Source organism: Spea bombifrons, chromosome 7, assembly GCF_027358695.1.
Source record: "Spea bombifrons isolate aSpeBom1 chromosome 7, aSpeBom1.2.pri, whole genome shotgun sequence".
Lineage (NCBI taxonomy): Eukaryota > Metazoa > Chordata > Amphibia > Anura > Pelobatidae > Spea > Spea bombifrons.
The window spans coordinates 45,107,371-45,132,638 of NC_071093.1; the positions used below are offsets into that span (position 1 = coordinate 45,107,371).

The 25,268-nt window shown below is 47.7% G+C and overlaps 1 protein-coding gene across 5 annotated transcripts; it reads right to left on the bottom strand.

The window, feature by feature from the left end:
• Nucleotides 1-523: 523 nt before the first annotated feature.
• On the bottom strand, nucleotides 524-22,630 carry SEC14L5 (SEC14 like lipid binding 5). Of its 5 annotated transcripts, none has more exons than XM_053471771.1 (18): nucleotides 22,589-22,630; nucleotides 19,793-19,930; nucleotides 15,988-16,074; nucleotides 9,089-9,238; nucleotides 8,363-8,494; nucleotides 7,173-7,301; nucleotides 6,709-6,928; nucleotides 6,368-6,480; nucleotides 6,025-6,054; nucleotides 3,995-4,184; nucleotides 3,624-3,712; nucleotides 3,412-3,485; nucleotides 3,090-3,261; nucleotides 2,615-2,749; nucleotides 1,836-1,973; nucleotides 1,464-1,712; nucleotides 929-1,101; nucleotides 524-673 (listed from the first exon to the last, which is right to left on the bottom strand). In XM_053471771.1, the coding sequence occupies exons 3-18, from the start codon at nucleotides 16,048-16,050 to the stop codon at nucleotides 571-573; spliced, it is 2,160 nt and encodes a 719-aa protein (XP_053327746.1). In that variant the 5' UTR covers nucleotides 16,051-16,074; nucleotides 19,793-19,930; nucleotides 22,589-22,630; the 3' UTR covers nucleotides 524-570. The 5 variants fall into 5 exon arrangements, with proteins under 5 accessions (XP_053327746.1, XP_053327747.1, XP_053327745.1 ...); XM_053471772.1 differs by lacking the exon at nucleotides 22,589-22,630 and adding an exon at nucleotides 22,528-22,546 and having other exon boundaries at nucleotides 3,412-3,482; XM_053471770.1 differs by lacking the exon at nucleotides 22,589-22,630 and adding an exon at nucleotides 22,528-22,546.
• Nucleotides 22,631-25,268: the final 2,638 nt, after the last annotated feature.

Here is a 25,268-nt window from a genome sequence, read left to right on the forward strand (position 1 = left end):
TCAACGCATGAGCTTCAAACCCTAAGGAACGTATGGTCCATAGAATAACAGCACAGGTACAGGGCCGTCCCCCTTTGGAGGTGAAAGCTCTCCCCTATCACACCTTGGTGAATCTCCTCCGACATGTTTCCCGCTTGTCTGGCAGTACATGCGATGAAGTCACTCCAGGAGCACCGGGTAGAAAGGCGAGGGCATTTAAAAATGGCAGCCTCGTCGTAAATTATTAAGAAACCTTACAAAAACGTCTAAGTAAGGGATGAGGTGATGAAGTTGAGACGTAAAACAGAAATCCGATCCATTACACATAAATATCCCGCCACCGGATCGGGCCATCTGTGACCTTCAAGAAATATGACGTTAGAAGACTAGAAGAGTCCGAAGGTCCCACGTGCAGGTTCAGCCAATCCAAACGTTTCACACCACACACCGAGCTTCTGTGTCACTCGGGATTCCAGATGTGGTTCCACCAGATGTTGGGTTGTCTCGTGCGGTGGCATTTCACGGAGACCAAAGGACCTCTCGGCAGATGGTTGGAGAAGTATAGGGTTCGGAGACCCCCCCAGTTCTCTGTTATCTGGATATTAAGGAGTCGGTTTGAGACTTGTTGGATGAGTTGGTGATCCCACTTAACTGCGAGAAGCCGCTGCAGGATTCCAAGCTGGACATCGAGCCCCTAGTGAGAAGAAACATGGACAGAATGAGGCTTAAAGTAAATAAAATACTTTAAACTATGAAAAATTTAATTTCTATTTAGGTGCTCTGTGATGTCTATCCCTTTAAACACCAGTATAAACACCCTGTGTTTGATTAAAGATCTTATAGTCTCCAGTATATATCATGATTATTTTCGTACTACTATCTATGCCGTTAATAATACGTCTGATTATATTAAAGCTGAGAGCAGAACGGTGGAGTTATCATCACGAACCTAAAATCCTCAGACGCCAGCACCTCGAAGTAGTACATGAGTTTGCACTTGTGAGCAGATCCCTGAAGAGAGGCCAAGACGTCGTCCACCCGCGTCATGCTGGAACCAGACGCTGGGCTGTGGATCTTCCACTGTAGGATGTAGAACCCGGGCCAGCGCGTGACATGGGACCCCTGGAGAAACACGGAGAAATTGGGCACGGCAATGGGGGGGGTCAAAAAACCACCGATATTTAACGCTTTGTATCTCTAGAGCTCAAAAAGGGGATATTACAACTCGAGACCAATGTGCTCCTAAACTTGTAAACCAACATCCTTAAGGTTCCATGATTGTGGGGGAAGCAATTTGGTGCCGCGCTTCATATTCTCAATATTTCCTGCCTGAAAAGAATGCTCTTGTGAGCCAAGGCTGGAAGTCGGGGGCGCAGAGGGGTAATCCTTCCCCGCGGTGTAACGAACGATGACTTTGTTGTGGTTTGTTAGGGATAATGGGACTGGATTTCTGAGCAGCCTCCACGCAGAAAGCAATCACGAACCTGGATGCTCTCCCCCTCTCTGCAGATTAACGGAGCCTCCAACCTGCTGTAATCGACTCCCAAGACCCAGTTCTTGTCTATGAGCTGCACGTTGGTGCCGGAGGCCGCAGGGCCAGCCGCCGGGCCCGGGTCTCTCTGGTGGGTTTGTGGGGCTCGTTTGGAGTGAAAGAGGCTGAAGACAACATCTCCGCGGAGGATGTCAAAGTCCCAGGTGATGACAGATTCCTCCTCCAGGATTTCAGAAGTGATCTGTAAGAGCAGAGGGGGCATTTACCACAGATACAGAATGTACCAGAACAGACAGAGGCTATACGGGTATATATATATATATATATAATATCGATTTTGAGGGATATGTTGTGCCGCTCGTACCTCGTGCGGGGATCCCTTACACACATAAGCCGTATGATAAATAGTCTCTGCCCAGATCCGGATGTGATCGGAGGTCTCGGCGTCGTCACCGGACTGATACAGGGACTTGGGGACCAGACCGCCCTCTGGGATGTTACACTGCAAAACACACAACGTTTCTTATTGTTCCGGGCGTCCAATAATCTTTTATCATACAGTCATAGCTGCCAACAGTCTTGATTGGGTCCTGGCTGCTGCTGCCCGGAAGTGTAGAATGCCGGACCTGACGGTAACCGCGCGCTAGGGTAACTGTTAATGATGCGAAAGGCACCCCGTGCATTAACACTGTGGGTGAAGCGACCCTAAAAAAATGTTACAAATGCTTTTATAGTGAAAATTACAATGTAACTATTTATCTAAAAATGATTTCACAAAACGTAATAATTTGGTTAAACAGAATTATACGTGAATGTAAGCTTTTAGAATCTTCCATAATTGGCATTGTACAGCGCCACGGAATATGACGTTGCTATATAATAATCAACAAATAATAATACAAATAATAACTAGATTAACCATAAAAATGTTTGCATCAATCCTGCCTCCTAGTGGTAACAATAAGGTACTGCTTCTACAGACAAAACCTTTCATCATCATCCGTTTACCCTCATGGAGCCTTCCAAAAATAAGTAAAATTCAGACAATATCCAGCTCTGGAGATTATTGCCATTTTTTTACACGAGGGTCCGTTTCTGAATGATTATTTATCCAGTCCATAGATATACGTCCGTTCTCCTTACCACGCATTCTCCTCCGAGGAAGTCAGGGATTACGTCTTTATCCAGATAATCCGAGATCCCTCCGGGGCCCTGATAGTTGTTTCCGCTGTATATCAGAAACTTCTGCCGCGTGTTCTCGTTGATGAACGGGCTGACCTGGAAGAGGCGACCAGATAACCCCCCAAAAAAACGGGTCACTCGGGAAAGTCAGTAACTGCCAAAGAGTTATTCTACGGGGAACGAGTCCTCGACTGAAGGACCCGAGATCCTCCTTAGGTATCAGAACCTTTGGAGGCTTCGGGGCAGGACTTGGGAACAAAGCCGATGAGGCCAATGGATGTAAAACCTGGAATAAGGTGGTCATCAGGATGGGCAGTTTGACCGAGAGCCCATGGTGGCTTACAAAAGGCCTTTAACCACCTATTATTTAAAATATAGAGGCCAGCGGATTTGTCGACTAAGCACCAAGTCTTCTTCTAAAATCCTCTCCACTCACCAGAGTCCAGAGAACGGGAAACACTCGCGGAGCTCGGACAATAAGCAGCCTCCCCAAAGTCTCCGGGTAATTGGCCTCGACGACCTCTATAATCCTTAGCAAGGCCTTCACGCCGGGCCTCCAAAGATGGCGCATGTTCAGGCCTTCAAGATCCACCAGACAGGTCCACGACCTGAGAGCGGGGCACAGGGAATAACATGAGGGGTGAAAGGCTGGGGGTCCGTCCGAAATGCATAGAGAGGATCCTGATGAAAAACATGTGCGACCAAATACAGATTTAATGCACCTTTTTTAAGGGAAGTAGTAGATTATTTCGACTAACCTGATTGGCCGGCCAAACTGCTGGGTGTTCTCCTCGCAACGTTTCTGTCCTTCTTCATTGATGGATAAAACCTGCTTATATAAAAAATGTATATAAAATTAGACATGGAAAATTCTACGTCTCGGACCATAAGCGGACTGAACCCTCCAGAAATCGCTTGCAGAAGCCTAAGGCATGAATCGGAAATCATGGACGGTAGTTGGTGGACTTACGTGCCGCAAGATGGACTCCTCTCCGAGGGCTTTCACCAGGCCCTTAGTGTCCACTTGTCCCAAGCGCAGGATATAGAGTGGGCGACCATCTTAAATATAAAGAACGGAGGGCGTGACCTACAGTTTTTTAAATTGTATTAATTTTTTGATATTTAATTACGCGTTACGGGCGATCGCTAAGAGATTCCCTCGTAAAGCCTCGATGTTCATGAACTCCGGCCCCGGGCCAATTAACATTGTTTGCAAATCTATATATAATTCTGGGTATCCCTTGCTCAATTGAATGGATGAGAGCCATAAGGAAACCGGTCTAGCGTACAGTCCCTCTGATACAGGGTCAGGCAAACGCCTCGGAGAGCTGGGTTTCCTACCTTTGTCGTGGTAATGCCAACCGCCGGCATAGTACTCCTCCAAGATGGGAGGCGGGCGCCACGTCTGGAGAATGTAGTCCACCTGGTACTGCTTACGCCAAGACAGAGACTGGCACAGCATCTCCCGCGCTTTCTCCATGTTGAAGTCGCGAGCCCTGAGGAAGCGCAGGATGTGCTCGTCGTTGGGGATCTGCGGCACGGAAATGATTTACACGGTGAAAGCGGCTCTCGCGACATTAAAAGGAGGAGTCCGGACGGCTCGCCGAACACCTGATTATCACCCCAAAACAAAAAGGAAAAAATAGCCAAGAAAACCTGGAATCTTGCCCAAAAAACTAGCTGGATAAATCTGTCACCATGCGCGATACCACCTCGGTGGGCCACACCGTTTATAAGGGCTTCACTGGAAGGATGTGGAGTAAAGTTACGGGGCATTTCTGGGCAAACCCATTGTCCTCCGGGCCAACAGATTCACTAAATTATCTGGAGGAGGACTGGGGGAACCATTGCCTCTGTCTCAAGCTGCTCAACTTTAACGCCGCTTCTCCTCGGCCCGACGTCAATGCGATGAACAGCGAAACTACTGGATCATCGAGGGAACGTTGATACATTGTAGCATCGGGTTAAAAAAGTAATAAATCATATTTTAATGAAAAGGAGAGCCCAAGAGCAGCCGAAAAAGGTAGCCCTCGGGGTTATCATGCCTTATAGTTGCGCTGTGTTGTGTGCCGCGGCACCCCGGGGTAATGATTAGGCCAATGGAAAGTCCACCAGCAGATGCCACAAGAAGACAAAGCGGGTAGAAAGTCACCATGGAACCCCTTCTGCATTCAGCTTCTCAGCCAGGTCCCCCCAAAACATCCCTCAAGAAAGTGTTATGGGGGCAGAATATGCTTCCAGGACCATGGATGGTGAGAAGGAAGATGAAGAAGGAGGCTGAACACACTATTAGACCTGCAGTCAGCCAATAGGATATTAAGTTTCCTACCGACCACATGTAGGGTTCTCTTTTTTAAATATCGGAATTTTTAGACACTCAACCTGTCGCTACAACATTCCGAGCTCATTCACAAAGGAAACGCCAGGACGCTCCTCCGTGTGGCTTCGCTGAAATCGTCAAACGTCAAAGGAGCGAGAGAAAAAATAAGACATCACGGCAACAGAGCAAGCAAACCAGACCCAAAAGTGTGTCCGTCATCAACAAAAGGCAGCATTAACCAATACACCAATAATGTGAACAGAAAATCTCCCCAAACCCCGGCGGACGATCGCGCGATTGATGTCTCCCACCTCGAACGTTAATTCTTCATAAAAATAAATCTATGCGACGGCCTCTGATCCGGGGAGATTTTCTCACCAATCGATCAATTGAGAGAAGTAATCGCTGATTTATAATTCTGCTTTGGCGGAACAGTCTTATATTATATATATATATACATTGTATCCTCGGAAACCTATAGATGGAACGCTGAGGAACTGTTTCACTGGGATGGATTTTCTCGTTGCCACGTTAACCGATTATTAATGATTACGTATCGATTAGCGGAATGTCCTCGTCGCTTCGCTTGAGATAAAGAAAGTGACCTCGAGTGACCCAGGACCTGAGAAGACGTCTCGTCTGGCCGGATATCCGCCTTACAATAAAGTGATTGAGGAAGTGAGACTAAAACTTCAGCTCTGGAGCTTGGAGACGCACGATCTGAATGCATCTCAGTATTGCTTGGTAATTAAGGCTTTAAGTAACGGGGACCTGCAATGGTGTCGTTGGGGCCTGAGTCGGAACCTGGGGTATGTAGGGGTGAGATGGGGTAGTAAGCTTGCCGTTACCCAGCCGTGATGCCGGGCTGGGGATGTCTATGGCGGCAGGACCCCGATCTGGGGATGTCCTTTTTGACCTTGGACCGCGCTCTGGATGGGACGCGTTCACATAACGAGCAGAATGATAAACCAGGAATAACCGGAAACCCACGAGCACAGAAATAAACAACACACAGCACTCCGATCCGTGCCACGGCAGACCTCACGTGTACCTTATCAGCTTTCCACTCGCCGGATTCTGACTACAGGAGGAAAAACAGGGGAATCTCACCGTCTCGGTCATACATGTTACGGCAGGGGGGGGGTTATTCCCTTGGCAGTTACCACGGATACCTCCCCATTTTGCCCCCTTTTGAGGTGACGCCTGTAGGAAGACATATGCAGGGACAGGACCTAGGTGGCCATTTTTCTTCTAAAAGGCGAATATGCCACCCAACGCTAAAAACAACAAGTGCCGTCTCCAGCGCTCCACTAAACGTTACGTCGTATACCCCAAGAGAGCGGCCAACGTAACAAGCGCAGTGCGTGGTGCGTGTTCATGCGCGGCCGCCTCACCTTGCCTTTGTGGGTTTCTTGCAGCCACTGTCGGAGGTGGATGAGGGAGCTCTCCTGCATCGGGGTCAGTTTGCCCAAGTAACGCTCTATGTAGTCAGCCTCAAGTTTATCAGCTGGAAGAGAAAACAACACAACTACAGCTAAAGAATGATTCGCATCTCGCCCGGCGCCCATCGCTTCCTCTACAGATCCACAACCCGTGGCCGGCGACTCTGGAGGAACGTCTGGAGGGTTGGCCGCCCCTTTCCTATAGCATGTGGTCGCACATATAACACATAGAGGCGCGTGTTGTTCCATGCATGTGACAAAAGGAACATGTTTCATAGAAATTGGAGGAGTACCATCAGCGGGGGTTGTCTCCGAGATGGAAATTGCGGGGTCTCCTCTTCCTGGCCCCTGGTTGGAGGAGTCCAGCGCTGGTCCTTGACAAAGCGATCTGTCAACTGTAGTAGTCCGCGCAGGATCTTCACGTCTGACAGGTGCTCCAGGCGTCCACCTCGGCAGCTTAGTGATGCCCTGAGCTATGAGCTCGTTCAGGTAGAACTCAATCACCTCCTTGCCCTGAAATCAAACCAAGAGGGGACGGTGAAAATTCAGCTTTCAGGAGACTTTGGGGTAGCGGTGGGCTGAGCAAGAAGTGGTAGAGGGTAATACAGCGAGGGGATTAAACATGCGCGGGATAGACATACGGCTCCTGGCGACTGATTAAGGTTTGAGTCTTTACAGCAGGAGAAACGGGCGACTAGACGGGGGCCGATCTGCTGTCAGGTTCAGTGTTTCTATAGATTGGGCAGCGCATGCGCACCCGCTTGATGTTGGCCGTGTACTGCTTCATGGCAATTTTCTCCACCGTGCTCTCGAAGCCGAAGAACGACTTGATGTCGAGTGAAGCCGTCTGCTCGAAACACGTCCAGTCCTCGTTTTCTGGGTGAACCTGGAAGCACATTTTTTAATTTTTTTATTTGAATGTTTGTTTTACGAAGGTTTTAATATTTGATTTTTTTTTACAAGAACCAATTGTTAAAAGAACCGAGCAAACCTAATACAGCACCTCGGAGCAACTTGGCCTGGGGAGCCCATTGGCTTTGGCGCCAGGATTTTAAAGGTCCGTAAGAGCGACTCTATTGGCCGCCGGCAGGGGGCTCCTCTGGAATCAACCAATGAAGGGCAGATGCTACTATATGTTATTTTGTATTTTTTTTATATTTTATAAATATAGTCAAATAGAATCACAGCCAACATAATCCACTGGGACGTGTTGGGAGACAGCAGGCGGCACGATGCATGAAAGGCGCCGGCTTCGTTCGTGGCATCGGCAGAATGAAATGAAACCCAAGTGATTTCGTGTGACGGAGACCTTGGTACCATCGAGAACAATCGCTGCTTGGGAATAAAACGACACCATGTAATGAATCCCTCTCATAACGAGGGGGCAATAATATGCCCTGTCCTGCTGGTTAAAAGCCCCGCCCGGGGCAGAGGAGAAGTCACGCGGTGTCAGATTTCCGGAGGGAGGTAACACGAGACCTGCTTTTGTTTATTATCCCCTCATAGAGTTTCTGACAGCTGAAGAAATAAAAGGCATCTGATTGCTTACACCGATAACCAGCTCGGTAATAACGCCGGCCGATGAAAGAAAACGGATATATATACATTACTCTTTAAGTGTTTATTAAATATAATAATATTTTACATATTTCTCTAACACTTCCCTACAGATCCCCACTCTACTGCCCACCTCTGCTGCAGCTGCCCTTCATTGGGTGAGCTCCTGCCGGCGACCAATACAGTCGCCCTTACAGACCATTTAAATCCTGGCGCCAAAGCCAACGGTCTCCCCAGGCCAAGTTGCTCCGAGGCGTACCTTGCCCTACCAGGGGGACTGAAATCCCCGTTCCTCCCAGGCCAAGTTGTTATTACGAAGGGGGTCCGGGGGGGGCAGGTCCTGGGGCCAAAACTCTAACTACAACGTCCCTGCCTTTGCTTCGAACTTACGGAGTAACTGCATGTCTCGTTGACCAAGACACGGGTGGAGAAGGTCTCGTTGTGAGCTTCGATCAATAACGTGCGATCCCTCCAGTTCAGGGTGTTCTTCTGGATGAAGAAGACAAATTCCACCCCAGCGATCTACAAAAAAAAAACCCCAAAAAACCTGACTGTAAAAATCGCGTACATTTAATATTTAACCAGCCTCACAACCTGCCCCGGGGCAGAATATTGGGGGTAACGCTTGGTTACTATAGAAGGCACAGTTACATTTACACAGTCGGGCTCTAGTGGGATAAGCAAATAAACCTCAGTGTTAATGGCAACAACCTATCAGATGCCTGCTTTTGTGTCATGTGACAATTAAGTGTCCGCACCCAAAAAATACGAATAAGGCACAAATTTGACTTATTTCTGGTTTGGGCATTCAGTGGAATTTGGAATTTATGTTTGTAATGCTGTCTTTAGCTACAAATTCCACCTTTAAAACAGATGGAATCAAATGGCAGATTTTACTTCAAAAAATAATAATTACATTTTATAAAAATGTAATTAAAAAAAAAAAGGAAATTAACCCGTTCTTCAGGCAGCAGCCCATGTTTGAAGAAGTGACGCCCACCTTGGCAGCCCATCGATAACTGGTGTTTTAACCATTTAATGACATTAATAATAGAACTCATTCTGGAAATATGTAATAAAATAAGTAATAATCAGGAAATGTTTGATTTCACGGACCTTTTTGAGTAATCGGGGGGCGTCCACGTTCAGTTTGCAGCTTCTCTCCACCACGTGAACGGCTCCGTCCTCGCTCGCGTGCTCGTGAAGGATGTCGCTCCCCAAAAACACGGGAATGAGGGGGCAGGTGGGGAATCGCCTCTCGTACGCCTGCAAGACGGAGAGAGCCGGAGAGGGGTCACCGGGGGCCGACACGTTCCTGTCTGCCGGGAGCCGCTCCGTTCAGGGGGCCCCGCCGTACTCGCCATGTATTATATATTACGTATATTTGATGTAAATAACTCGCCTTGGGCTGAATTGGGTTACATTTATATAAAAGAAACAAAAACGTCAGCACATAAAAAGTTAGAATTAGAGAAATTGTTACTGATTGGGGATTTTTATTAAAATAGTATTAATACATGTTAGGGGCCCCCGGCCCGGCCAGGGCTAATCAGCCTAGCATGGGTGCTACGGCCAAAATGTCTATAACTAGAGACAGCCAGATCAATAAAGGGTTAATTTTAATTCAATAGTATACTTGAAAGTTACATAATGTGCAGTATCATGCTTCCCAACAGTCCCGCTTTGCGGTTAACAGTCCCGATTTTGACACTCTGTCCCGCTAAGCTCTACCTCTGTCCCACTTTTATCAGGTCACCCAACCGTCCTACTTTGCGTGGGACAGTCCTGATTCTATCCTGGACAGAGGTAGCGCTCAGCGGGGCAGCAGGGTTTCAGGGCCATACTGGTGTCCAGATTCATTATAAGGGGTCAAATCCATGCGCAGGGCCCCCAGTGGCCTGCATTATGTCATTATAAGAGAGGCTTCATTCTGCTCCCTCGCATGGAGACCTCCTGGTAACACGGAAAGTGTCAGCGCCGTTCAGAGGATCGAGCCCCGTTAAGCCGCTCTGCGTAATCTGCTTTCCTCTATAAATACTGTTGGAGGGGACAGCGGGGGGGGGGGGGCGGTAAGTCATGACGCAGCGGTTATAATCATGGATCCCCCCTAGGGACAAACTGTTATCAGCTGGATGGGTCCCAGGCTGATCATAACTGAGATGTGGCCCTCGAGAAGAAACGACACAGACGCAAGGACAGAGATGTGAAAGTCTATGGAGGATCGGACTTCATTAGCATCGCCATAAAGCATCAGCTCAGTGCGGTGTTTGAGCCGGGAAAATCACCCAAAATATCACATGACTGACAGCAACGGCGCTGGGGCTTATATTACTGTATACAGCGCTGGGGGGTTATATTACTGTATACAGTGCTGGGGCTTATATTACTGTATACAGCGCTGGGGGGTTATATTACTGTATACAGCGCTGGGGGTTATATTACTGTATACAGTGCTGGGGGTTATATTACTGTATACAGCACTGGGGGGGTTATATTACTGTATACAGCGCTGGGGGTTATATTACTGTATACAGCGCTGGGGGGTATATTACTGTATACAGCGCTGGGGGGGTTATATTACTGTATACAGCGCTGGGGGTTATATTACTGTATACAGTGCTGGGGGGGTTATATTACTGTATACAGCGCTGGGGGTTATATTACTGTATACAGCGCTGGGGGTTATATTACTGTATACAGCGCTGGGGGTTATATTACTGTATACAGCGCTGGGGGGGTTATATTACTGTATACAGCGCTGGGGGTTATATTACTGTATACAGCGCTGGGGGTTATATTACTGTATACAGCGCTGGGGGGTTATATTACTGTATACAGCGCTCGGGGGTTATATTACTGTATACAGCGCTCGGGGGTTATATTACTGTATACAGCGCTAGGGGTTATATTACTGTATACAGCGCTGGGGGGTTATATTATTGTATACAGCGCTGGGGGGTTATATTATTGTATACAGCGCTGGGGGTTATATTACTGTATACAGCGCTGGGGGTTATATTACTGTATACAGTGCTGGGGGTTATATTACTGTATACAGCGCTGGGGGTTATATTACTGTATACAGCGCTGGGGGTTATATTACTGTATACAGCGCTGGGGGGTTATATTACTGTATACAGTGCTGGGGCTTATATTACTGTATACAGCGCTGGGGGGTTATATTACTGTATACAGCGCTGGGGGGTTATATTATTGTATACAGCGCTGGGGGGTTATATTATTGTATACAGCGCTGGGGGTTATATTACTGTATACAGCGCTGGGGGTTATATTACTGTATACAGTGCTGGGGGTTATATTACTGTATACAGCGCTGGGGGTTATATTACTGTATACAGCGCTGGGGGTTATATTACTGTATACAGCGCTAGGGGTTATATTACTGTATACAGCACTGGGGGGTTATATTACTGTATACAGCGCTGGGGGTTATATTACTGTATATAGCGCTGGGGGGTTATATTACTGTACACAGCACTGGGGGGGTTATATTACTGTATATAGTGCTGGGGTTATATTACTGTATACAGCGCTGGGGGTTATATTACTGTATACAGCGCTGGGGGTTATATTACTGTATACAGCACTGGGGGGGTTTTATTACTGTATACAGCACTGGGGGTTATATTACTGTATACAGCGCTGGGGGTTATATTACTGTATACAGCGCTGGGGGGTTATATTACTGTATACAGCGCTGGGGGTTATATTACTGTATATAGCGCTGGGGGTTATTACTGTATACAGCGCTGGGGGCTATATTACTGTATACAGCGCTGGGGGTTATATTACTGTATACAGTGCTGGGGGTTATATTACTGTATACAGCGCTGGGGGTTATATTACTGTATACAGTGCTGGGGGGGTATATTACTGTATACAGCGCTGGGGGTTATATTACTGTATACAGCGCTGGGGGGTATATTACTGTATACAGCGCTGGGGGGTATATTACTGTATACAGCGCTGGGGGGGTTATATTACTGTATACAGCGCTGGGGGTTATATTACTGTATACAGTGCTGGGGGGGTTATATTACTGTATACTGCGCTGGGGGTTATATTACTGTATACAGCGCTGGGGGTTATATTACTGTATACAGCGCTGGGGGTTATATTACTGTATACAGCGCTGGGGGGTTATATTATTGTATACAGCGCTGGGGGTTATATTATTGTATACAGCGCTGGGGGTTATATTACTGTATACAGCGCTGGGGGTTATATTACTGTATACAGTGCTGGGGGTTATATTACTGTATACAGCGCTGGGGGTTATATTACTGTATACAGCGCTGGGGGTTATATTACTGTATACAGCGCTGGGGGGTTATATTACTGTATATAGCGCTCGGGGGTTATATTACTGTATACAGCGCTAGGGGTTATATTACTGTATACAGCGCTGGGGGGTTATATTATTGTATACAGCGCTGGGGGTTATATTATTGTATACAGCGCTGGGGGTTATATTACTGTATACAGCGTCGGGGGTAAATACTGTTTATATATTATATATGTCATATAATTGGCCGCAGAGGGTTGTATTTCGGGGTCGTGTCCGGGCGTCTCGGTTGGAATGATTCGGATTTTCGGACGTCTCTCCGTGGATTACCTTCTTACTCTGATTTTGCATCTAAAATGCCAGGTGTGCAAACTCACCCGTATCTCACCGAGAACTCCCTCCATCCACAAACCTCATACATCTGTCTATTACATCATAATTCTCTTTATCTTCATTTAATCCGAGCTCAGCTCTATGCGCCATTTATTTATAACAAGACTCAAACCTTAATCAGTCGTTGGTCTCGTCTTAGATTCAGGAGCCGTATGTCTATCGCGCGCATGTTTAATACCCTCACTGTATTACCCTCTACCACCTCTGCTGGGAGGCTGTTCCTGACGTAATTAACTTTACTCAGAGGGTGGTAGATAAGTGGAACATCCTCCCAGGAGAAGTGGTAGATGCTAATACAGTGACTTTAAAGCAGGAAACACGGGCAGGCTAGATGGGCCGAATAGGGCCGATCTGCTAACAGGTTTTATGTTGGCACCGATACATGTAGCGGGATGCCAGGTTCTGTCAGTGTATACCGCGGACGCTGGGTGGTGGATCAGGGTGAATAGTAAAAGAAGCAGAATTCGGTTGCGTTTCCACCTTCTGCATTCCCCGGCCGGCTCTTATCTGCAGTTACCATCCCCTTCCAGCGACCTTGAAATCTGGAGCGTATAGAGGAGGGGGCTGCATCTGGAATGCATGCAAACCGAATACCAGCGGATACCCTGTCCGGGCCGGCCCCTCGGCAGCTAAGACTGGAATGGGGCAGCTGAACGAGCAATTTGTAGGCAGAAAGAGGAACGTCGGAGCCTGCGGCCATAATCTGAATAATAAACACAGAATTCTGAGCCCTGAAATCAGCGTCTTTCATCTCCAAAACTGTATTAATCGAAAGAAACCCAGAACCTGCCGGCAGATCGGCCCCATCCGGCCCCCGTCTAGTCGCCCATTTCTCCTCCTCAAACCTCAATCAGTCGTTGGTCTCGTCTTAGATTCAGGAGCCGTATGTCTATCCCATGCATGTTTAATCCCCTCACTGTATTACCCTCTACCACTTCTGCTGGGAGGCTGTTCCACTCATCTACCACCCTCTCAGTAAAGTAAAACTTCCTTCCATTCCATCTCAGCCTGGAATCAGGGTCTCTGTTAATATTCTATGAGGTTCTGTGACACAGGCTGTCTGGAGGGCCAGATGTTAACCCCGCGAAGGACATCTCGCTCTTCAGAAGCCTGTGGAAATATTCTTGGAATGACGGGAAGAAGCTGCCCCCCCCCGAGACCATCTCCCCCCGGCCGCGCGGCGTCAGCGCAGACGTCAGAGCTAGCGTGGCAATTATACCAGACCGCGGCAAAATCATAAACACATCTGCCCCCGGGGAGGGCAAATACCCGGGGAGCGAACAGGCGGCAATTATTACGGAAAGATATAACTCGGTGGAATAATGGCTCCCGTCCCGGTTCCGTGTCGCCTGCAGTGTACACAGTGTAGTACAATGTATTGCTGCCGGCGCTGAAGGGGTTAAATAAATGACTAGCGCTCATGCGTGGCCAGCGGTTCCGGGGCTTTTGGCTCCGAGGGAAATTCAGGTAAATGGCGGCCCTCCTCGGGATTTCCATAACTCCTCGCTGTGAAAACACGGAGCCCAGGTGCACGCGACGGCGAGATCTGCCCTCCGGCCGGGAACATCTGCCACGCTCTGCCCCCGGAGCGGCTGATCCGCTGCCCAGGGGCCGGGCCGTGCGCTCTCGCCCGACGTTACGTAACACGGAGGGCACATTAAACAGACAGTATCTGGGAGTCTCAGAGTTTCTGGGGGTCACACAGTCTGACTCCTTCCTATTCTCCCCGCTGGGATCATATATAAGACCCCCAGTCGGTGCCTTTGCCCCCAGTATGTTATGGCTGATATCCCTGCTTGAATGCAGGTGACTCAATGAAGTGTATCTTTAAATAATGAAGTCATTTCCATGACGACCGGTATTAGAGCGATTCGTGTAATGCATTTGAAGATTCTTTGTTGGGCTATTAAAGGGTTAATGTTTAAAGCATTTTAGGGTCAGAAATCTTGTTACATTGTAGCGTGGCTTCCAAGATATAAGATCTGACTTTTTATCCAAAAGCACCAGGAACGACGACTCAGTTGCGGCATTTAGTTAAAAAAGAGTTAAAATCATGTGGTGCCCTACCAAAAGGCAAGGGGTTAACCCCCTAACGGCCAGAGAGGGCCAGAGAGCTGCCCCTTTGGTTCTCGCAGGGTTAATGGCCTTTCATTACAGGATCGACAGACTGACGTAAGGGAACTTTGTATAGAGAAGCTAAACAAAGCCTTCCGCGCGTGTCGGGGAGGCTCAGGTGACGCTGCCGGCTACGGGCCGGGGTAATTGCGCTGGAAAGGGGGCAGATCGGGTAACGGATCGGGTTTCCGACTCCTGACCGCGCCGGCCCCCGCATTTAGGAAGAACCTCGATGTCCGATCGTTCTCAGAAACCCGGCGCAACCTTGGCTTACGGAGGACGAACGTCACGGCGACGGCAGCCGGAGGAACCGGAATTCTCTAACAAACCGAGCAAAGTTCCAAAATATCTAAAAATATCTAAAATTAAATATCTAAAAATATATAAATAAATAAATAAAATATATACGTTTGCCGGACGCACATTAAGAAACCGGACTGTCTGCGGTCCGAGTCGACGTCTGACCTACGGTCATTTAAGATCAAACCTCAACTATGAGGTCATCGCGCTCTTCCTAACGTCTACTCGGGTTCTGTCCTGCCGAGCCTCCGTCCCAACTACCCTGTGGAGGTCTGATGGCCGCCTTCCGTCCCAACTACCCTAGGTAACTGTGTAACTTTCCCCCCGGCGGACCCCTGAAGAACTTTACACCAAGACCACAAACGGTTCTGAAAGTCTGAGAAATTAGTTTTTATCAGATTTATTATTATTATTATTATTAGACGATTAAGTCATTAGACGAAGGCCGTTTGGAGCAGATGACAGGAGACGGAGAAGCCACGGAGGTCTCGTGTACATAATAATATTAGACATTATGATTAGATTACACAATGAAGGTCACGTTAGGGGCGTCCCAGAGATTGCCGGGTTATGACATCAGAACTCAACGCACCGGTCTCTCCACACGCAGACACGAGTAACGAGCGGAGACGGGGACCCCGACTTCTAAGGTCATGTGACCCTGCACCCCCCCCAACCAGCCATAAGCGACCGCCACGTGCCAGAGCGCTCTTTAAACACGTACCTTCCACCTATCAGAATGCAGATCCCGCCTCCGACGCCATATTGTCTCCACTACGGCGCCCAATGAGAATCTGGGAATTTCTAAAAATGTTTTTTTTTTTTTTTCTCAATTCCTGATAAATATTGAAATAAATCCCGATTTCCCCGTTTAAGTCTTTATTATGAGAGTTGGACTTACCGCCATGACGAGCTCGAAGGGGTACTTGTAGACCCGCACCGGGGACTGGTACTTCTGCACCATGTTCTGCCGAGGCCGGCGGGCGCTCTGCGGATTGGAAGAAGGAGACGGTCATCTGTCAGGAGAGCGCCGGTTCTCTATTACACATACTTCAGATAACACGCTCTGCTACTTAATCCCGGGGGGGGGGTTGGGAGGCGCAGCACAGCTGGGGAGGAATAAGGACGCCGCACCAGCAGGAATCTCACGGGGAACAGCGGAGAAATGAGGTTGACAATAAACATTAGGAGATATGCAGAAGGAGAAAGTTTGGTGCAATCGCCATGGCAACCGACAGTTTTTTTTTTTTATTTTCATGTCTCTGCCAGCTTCCTCTATTTCACTTTCTACAGAAACCGTCTGATTTCGGAGTTTTGTCGCCTATATGAAGGCACGAAAATGTTACCCTAAAAATATACATTTAGTAACAAACCAGCACTCTTACCGTAAAGCGCTACATTCGACCAATCGCGCGGCTTCGGGGGCTTCCCGCGTGACGTAACGCTTACCCGAGGGAACGAGCGTTTCTGCGGTGAGCATTTTCTGAATGAGCCCGTAATCCGCTGCTTTCCGGCTCTCACTATTAACGGCGACCAAGCAGGAGCCCTCCGGCCGCGATTAGAGCGTTACTAAAAATAGAGCGCATTCGGCTAACGAGCGCCGGTGGATTATCCCTTTCTCTTACAAAAGCAACGGCTTCTGGAAACCAGATATAGATTATATATACGAGCCAAACATCTTAAACCCATAGAACCGTCCTAAATACAAGGTACTGTAGCGTGGCAGATAAGTGGAACAGCCTCCCAGCAGAGGTGGTAGAGGGTAATACAGTGAGGGTATTAAACATGCGCGGGATAGACATACGGCTCCTGAATCTAAGACAAGACCAACGACTGATTAAGGTTTGAGTCGTTACAGCAGGAGAAACAGGCGACTAGACGGGGGCCGGATGGGGCCGATCTGCCGGCGGGTTCATATTAAATAGAAGTATAAACATTTTGGAAGCGGATACATTGTTTCTATGGTTCCATAAACACGGATAGAATGAAGGAAGGATGTCTCCTAATATTCAAACTGAATGATTAAAAAATATATATATTTGGTTTAAAAAATGTTTCTCTTATTAATTCATTTTAATTGCAAAAAAATAATATTTTTTTTTAACCAAAAATTGCCTATTTCAAGAAATTCTGCGCCTCGTTTGGGGACGATTAAGGGGTCGGCTCCAACAAACTCTCATCCCGTAAGGCGGCTTCTCGTGGATCCATTCTGGGTCTCAGTCATTATAAGTTTTTTTTTTCCCTAGAAAACCCGCTTTCCTGGATGCCGATAGAATAAATAGATTAGAAGCCTCTGCGGACCGGCATCGCTCGAGAGGGACCAGGGGAGGAAAAACATTTCCGTCCTACACGGAACGGGCGCACGCTAATAATCACGCTGGGGGTTAATCCCGCGTCACTCGGCTTCATAGGAATCCAAGGAAACCAGCGGGGCCGGATCCTCTTGGGGGGTCACGGAAACGGACACCAAAACGCCACCAATTCTCAACCTCCACAGCGGCCACTATTACAAGTATACAGGGTCAGGGGCTTAGATGGTATGGAAGGTGGGAGGTAAGTGGAGCAGCCTCCCAGCAGAAGTGGTAGAGGTTATTACAAAACAAAGACCAATTCTAAATAAAGAAGGTCAGACATTACGTTTCGACGAATCCGTTACCGCCGAGTGACCCCGGGACCCTGCCAGGGTTTCCGGATTTTACGGAATTATCTAGAAAATCCTGCCTATGACCGACAAAGCCAGGAATGATTCTGCCGTCCGCGTTTGTCGCCTGAAAACCTTTTCGATAAAGCTTTTCCCGTGATGTAACCGCTAATGCCGACCTCTCTACTGCTTTACGCGTCGGTGTCATCGTTACATCACGGGAAAATAATAGTAGCCTCCCGCTCCCACTGATGGACCCCCCCGTCACTGATAGACCCCCTCCCGCTCCCACTGATGGACCCCCCCGTCACTGATGGACCCCCTCCCGCTCCCACTGATGGACCCCCCGTCACTGATGGACCCCCTCCCGCTCCCACTGATGGACCCCCCCGTCACTGATAGACCCCCTCCCGCTCCCACTGATGGACCCCCCCGTCACTGATGGACCCCCTCCCGCTCCCACTGATGGACCCCCCGTCACTGATGGACCCCCTCCTGCTCCCACTGATGGACCCCCTCTCGTCACTGATGGACCCTCCAGGCTCCCACTGATGGACCCCCCCAGGCTCCCACTGATGGACCCTCTCCCATGACAGATAGACCCCGTACCATCACTGATGGACCCCCTCCCGCTCCCACTGATCCCCTGCAACTAACGCAAATACTACTGAGGGGGCAAATGTACACGGGGGGTGGATTCTCTGGACCCCCCCAATCATTGGCAAGGGGGAGACTACGTACGTTTCTCAGCTATTATATACATTAAAGTGCGTGCGATGGCCGGCTGGCCTGTAAGGTAAAGTCGCCATTCTTCCGAGTAATAAAAATAAACAAAAATATTCATTTTAATTTGAAATATTTAAAAAAAATGGTTAATGTGAATTATTTCAAATAATAACCATTTCAGCCTCGTTTACCAATCTATATTTCCAGCGCTGCCTGCTGCGGGCTTTCTAGATCGCCGCAGAACGTTCTAACATCTCGACCCCGGCTTTGTGTCGGACAGAACGGGGGAGGGGGGGTCGTTTAATAGAGAGATTATTGTTTTTGTCCCTTTTAAGAAAAAAAAACAAAGTTCCCCTGAAAGACGTACAAAGATACTCAGCGGTCAACACCGCACTTATTGTGATGAGACAAGAACCCGTTGTCCCGCAGGACGGCCCCCCCCCGGCCGGTTCCGAGCCTCCGCTGAGCGCCTGCCGGTCCCACGTTTCTGCTTTCTACAAACATTTTTTAAAAAAATATGGAATCCAAGCGAAACGCGTCGGTGTGCGAGACAAAAGCCGCATTCTAGAACAACCCCGCTGCGTCTTTTCTTCCGCCTACACCGGCCCGTTTTGCGGGGGGGGCAGCGAGTGTAACAGCGCCGCGCCGAGCGCTCTATATTTATCTCAGTTGGAGCGGTTACTCAATTTTTCATAGATTTGTTAAAAATATTTTAAACGATCTCGGAGAGAGACGGGCGATTGGCTCGCTGGGAACTATACGATGACTAAAAGGGACGCTCAGTTTAGAAATACCAGAAAAGCTAAGTTGGAAGTAGATTTAAAAAAAAACAAAAAACATTTAACTATTAAAATAAAATGTATTTTAAAAAATATAGATTTTTTATATATTCGTTGTTTAATGTCATTAAATATAATTTTATTGATATACATGCGAGTTATTATAATTATTATTATTTTTTTTTTAAATACACGAGAGCGTTAAAGGGCCGCACTTTAATCCATACGGTAGCCGCGGGGTCCCTTTAATGTTACGTTGGGGGGGTCTGCAGAGCCCATCTCCTGACACGCGATATACTTGGCACTGGTCAGCTGCAGCGCTGGCTCTGGGGGGGCTCTAAGGAGACCCCCCACCATGTATGGAAAAAGTTCTCATCGATTTCAACGAGACCGCTTTTCTGCTGATTGCTTCAATCACGAGACCGTGGAGGAGGCAGGGGAAGCTCTAGAGCTGCAGCTTCTACCTAAGCCTCCATCGTGTACGTGAATATCTATTCTTCTTTGGTGAGGCTGCCCCCCCCGGGGCATTTAACGTATAAACCCCAAGCCCGTGCCCCTACCTTACTGTGCGCGGAGTCCCAGCCCTGGTGGTCTCTCTGTTAGCGATCAGCAGCGCAGGTCGCACGGAGCGGCAGCCCCGCCGAGTCCATACTTGCTCTTTCTTGCAGACACTCGAGGAAAGAATGGATAATATTCAGCTACAAAAAAAAGGAGAGCCTTAGTCAGACATTCCAAGTGTCTCGAAATACCAGAGCAGTCCCTCCTGCCCTGTACATCTGATGGAGAGGTGGTTGCTACGGCGATTGCACTTTTTACCTCTCTTTTGATGACACGTATGAAACGGTATGCAGGTTACGTATACAGCTCCAGTCTGGTGCAAATTCTGGAAAGTAGTCTTATCTCCGGGGCAACCAAACGGAAAGCTCTCCATGATTGCACCGGCTCGTTGGTTGCTACGGTGATAACACCACTTTTCAAAACAACGCAGCCGCACTGGGTTGTGAGTTTTAGATCCAAAGCTAGATATGAAGAGGAACCTGTTAGCCCACAAACAAGCAGCGCCCTGCGGGGACGGATTAGTCGGACGTCACAACGCGTCTCATTCACGCCGTTAATAGCCGTGACGGGCGAGAACAGGTATTTGAAGGTCAAAACTTCTCTCCCACCCATCTGTCTTATTACTGATGTTACCCCCAGTCCTCAGGAGCCACCGCCTTCAGCGAAAACATGTATTTCAAACATCTACCACCTCTGCCGGGAGGCTGTTCCACCTATCTACCACCCTCTCATAACAGGTCCGAGGAAATTTTAACAATCACAATTCCTTGTCTTCACACTGTTTTAGCCCCACTAACAAAAATAACGATTTATCCACAAAAACTCTGGTTTGCGGCCTAAACATCGACAAATTAAAAGCCCAAAATACAACATTCTAACTCCAAAAAGGGCGAGAAAGTTATATTTTCAGGACAGTTTTAGCACAAAATATACTTTCTCTATTATAAGAAAAAAAAATGCTGGTAGTTGTTGCTTATAAAACATAACAAAAATGCAGCGTTTAACACATTTCTTTAAAGAAATATTATATATACACATATTATGAATAATAATAATAATAATACAAATGATAATAGTGATAAAAAATACTACTTTTGAAAATGTAACAGAATTACAGTTTGTAAAACACGGTTTTATAAATAAGAAAATAGTAATAATAATGAGTTACATAATAATAAAATACTAAAAATAATAAAATAACACTGCTACCAAAAATAATCCTAAAATATTAATAAAATAATGTTTTATTTAATAATATAAATATATGATATTATTTAATAATAAATGTAATAAAAATTCTAATAATAATAATCCTGTTGATAGTAATAATAATGGATGTGTGTTTTTCGCAGGCTGTATGAAGGAGCGGAAAGGTGCGGACGCGGTGTTAAGGTGACGCAGCCCTGATATCACTGGCTGGAACCGACCGCCGAATGGAGCGAGTTTGAGTTTGAGTGTTTATGGCGGAGGGCTCTGCTTACACTCCGGCTCGGCCCGCGGGCTCCGACTGAAAATTCCTCTTCTTCTTGCAGTCCTACAAACTGCACTCAAGGATACGAGTGTCACTCCGGGTGAGCCGGGCGTCTAGAACATCCTACCAAGTAATGAAACCGATACGCAGGCTGCGCTCACGCCAGAATGCAACCGGAGTACGCGGCGTGTAACGTGACTCGCCTTCACAGACACCTCCGACGGGGACCGGCACAGCCGGCGACTTCCTTCAACAACTCATGCCTCTCTCTGCCCCCTGATGCCCCTCTCTCCCCCCTGATGCCCCTCTCTCCCCCCTGATGCCCCTCTTTTCTAGGAGGTCAGAATGTTTGCTGGGTATGAGGGGATCGCAGGGTTCTACTGCCCTAAAAGCCCCGATAATGTGTATAGAAACAGCAGGGAACGGCTTTATAAACTAAACGGGGTAAATAAATACATTATTCTTAACCCCTTAATGGCAAAACCCGTACATGTGCATTGTTTTCAATGGGTTTAGGGACCGCCAATTGTCCTTAACCCCTTAATGACAAAGCCTGTATATGTACAGGCTCAAAATTAATTGTTTTCAATGGGTTTAGGGACCGCCCATTGTCCTTAAGGGGTTAAGGGTAAGTTACTTAGATAGCCACGCCTCTAACCACACCCACCAAACAATAAGCCCCACCTGTAATGTTTATATACAATAATATTGATGTTACAGAGTGTTCTCCTATTGGTTGTTGCCGAGGGCAGTGGGGTAAGTAGCTGTTCCCGTAGCACTCACAATATCTGATCCCTGGGGCAGTTTTATCAGACCTCAGACCTCCACCATCAGACTGCCACTCTATGTCACTTCTACTGTCACTCACACTCAGCTGTGTCACTTAACGTCACTTAGTTCTGTCATTCACGGCGTCACTAATATCGTCGCTCTGCAGGTACTCAGCTTCACTCAGATAACTGGCACTCATAATGTTTCTCAGCTGTCACTCAACCCAGTGTCACTCATTTGTGCCACTTACTGTCACTAAGTTCAGTGTCAACACAGATCAGTGTAGCTTACACTCACACTGTCACTCAGCTGTCACTCATACAGTCACTCTTATTACTGTCACTCACACTGTCTCTCAGCTCTCACATCTCAACATCAGTTCTATGTCACTTACCCACTTGGCTTTTCTGCCACCGATGCTGTCACTCAGCCTCATTTCTGTGTCACTCCAACTCACACTGTCACCCAGTTCATTCTCACTCAGCTGTCACTCACCCTCAGTTCTGTGTCACTCAGCTGTCACTCTCAGCTCTGTCTCACTCACACTGTGACTCACCCTCAGTTCTCTGTCACTCCCCCACGGCCACCGTTCGGTCCCGTACCGCAGAGCCCGCGCTCCTCTCTCTCCGCCCGGCTGCAGACACTGAGCGCTCAGCAAACTCCATCCCCGGAGCCACGCCCACCGCCTGACAGCACCGAAAAACTACGCCCCTTACAGTACTGCTTCATTACCGGGGCAACCAGGGACCAGCACTGCCTACACCACCTGCACCACTGACCCCACCCTCAGTCCGTCGGCCAATCAGAACACTAAACGGCGTAGCCCCGCCCTTCACGTATCCATCCCACACACCTGTCATAGCGAACTCCTGTGTCCTCCAAAAACTCCACCCTCTCCCAACTCTTGGTATCTTCCAAATCGTTCCTCAGAGAGGTGCCAGGATAAGCTTTGAATGGGCCATTCCATTCCTGTCAAAAGGGGGCGCTGTCATAGAAATGTACCACCCACTCCACAACCTGTTTCCCTATGAATTCCCCCTCAGATAATGTCATTTTTTTCTTAATTTTCCTTTTAACCCTAAATAGCCTGAGAAATGCTGTCTTATATTCTAGCTGTGCAGCGTGTTACGGTTACAATGTATACCTGTCATCCGTCTTTTTTTGGCTTTTTCCAGTTCCTTCTTGGTTCCTAAACCCCTTTCCTCCCCAATACCCACCTTCCTTCCTTTGTGTACCTTTTTCCTACCCTGATGCCCCTTTTTCCTCCCGCATGCCCCTCTTTTGCTCTGTTAACCCCTTATTTTATTTCCTGTCCCTATCCCTTCCCATGCCCCCCTCTATCCTCTCCAAATGTCCCTCTCTATTCCCTGATGCCCCCTTTTCCTCCCAATACCCCTCTCTCCTCCCCTGATGCCCCTCTCTCATCCCCTGATGCCCCTCTTTTCTAGGAGCTCCGAATGTTTGCTGGGTATGAGGGTATCGCAGGGTTCTACAGCCCTAAAAGCCCCGATAATGTGTATAGAAACAGCAGGAAACGGCTTTATAAATTAAACGGGGTAAATAAACCCATTATTATTATTCTTAATGCCGCACTCGGTTACACAAATACTCAGCAATGGGGCAAAAAGGCACATTAAACGCATCCATTCTATGAGTTACATCTTGGCTTTTTTAGGAGAGAACTGACCACAAGTGATTCGAAGTAACAGTTTTATGAAATCAACAAACAATTTTATAATAATAATAATAAACTTAAAAATGAATAGGAAAAAAACACATTATTATTGTAATTATTATTATTATTAAAGGCATCCATAACTTGCAACAATATAACACCTTCTCCCGATATTACCAGTATTAACAAACAATAAAAAATAACTAAAAACTAAAATAAAAAAAGCAAACTAAAGTTCAATTAGTAAGGATCTGGAGTATTTCCAGAAAGTAGAATTTTCCAACCTAAAAATCTGAAAATAGAGAATTTGGGCGTTTTGGACAGCGTTGAGGTTACCTGGTCGGATGGGGCGAGGAGTCCGTGGTCGCGCGTGTCCGCACAGCACCGCTCGCACATCGCGCACACACCGCCCTCTCCGTAGTGCGGACGCAGCTCTTTGTAAATCCTCAGTTCCTGCAGCTGCAGCAGATTTACCCCCTGAATAAACCCATTCAGGGCCGCGGAGACAATGACATCATGTGGCTGCGCGAATACAATGTGTCCGCTCGGCCCCGGCACAGATAACACCTTTCATATTGATTTTAAACACAAAAGCACTGTCTAATCGACAGCATGTAAGCAGCGCTTTTTATCCATAACTCCCAAGTGCCCTGCTTTAGCAGGGACAGTCCCTCTTTGGGCCCCAAATCCTCAGGGCTACCACCAGGAGTTTTGGGCCCCGTTGCTGGTGTATGTGCCACAGCACCCATCGGCATTGCAACTTCTCTCCTATGTCCTCTTTCCATTTTCTCATCCCCTCTGTCCCTGCCTCTCCTCCGTTCCCGTACCCCTCTGCCGCCTTCTCCCCCACTTCCCACACACCTCCTCCTCCATCATCTGTACACCTCTGCCTCTCCCAGTGTCCTTGTCTGCCTCCTCTCTCCCCCTGGTCCATACATATCTACCCTGCCCCCATCACCCCTCTGTGAGTGCGAGGTAATGCGTGTGACACAAAGGGTAGGCACGGAGGGGTAGGGACAGTGGTGCTCTATGAGTGGTCTGGGCCTCCCCTGATGCCCCTCTCTCCCCCCTGATGCCCCTCTTTCCTCCCCTGATGCCTCTCTTTTCTAGGAGCTCAGAATGTTTGCTGGGTATGAGGGTATCGCAGGGTTCTACAGCCCTAAAAGCCCCGATAATGTGTATAGAAACAGCAGAAAATGGCTTTATAAATTAAACAGGGTAAATAAACCCCATTATTCTTCTTCTAAATACCATACCCAGTTACACAAATAGCCCCACCCAACCACGCCTCTAACCACACCCTCTCAACAAAAGAGCCCCTCTAGCTGTTGAGAGATGCATTAATCTGCCGGCAGCCATACTGGTTCCAGAGACGGGACCGTCACACTTCCTCCCTGGACTCTAGGAGCGATGGGCCGACGGCCGTAGCTGATAAATGCTTATACAAAAAAAAATAAAAGCATCATACTTTTTGTCCCTCTTTATGAAAAACATAGTTTAACCATTTAAAGGGAGAGCCACAAAATATTTTTACACAAAGCGCAGGGTTATTTTTTAAAGA

Coding starts and splice junctions, on each gene's coding strand:
- SEC14L5 (XM_053471771.1), bottom strand. CDS start 16,050: ATGGTGCAGAAGTACCAGTCCCCGGTGCGGGTCTACAAGTACCCCTTC. Junction 6,929..7,172: donor ACACGGCCAACATCAAGCGG/GTGCGCATGCGC, acceptor GTTTGATTTCAG/GGCAAGGAGGTGATTGAGTT. Junction 6,481..6,708: donor GGAGACAACCCCCGCTGATG/GTACTCCTCCAA, acceptor TTTCTCTTCCAG/CTGATAAACTTGAGGCTGAC.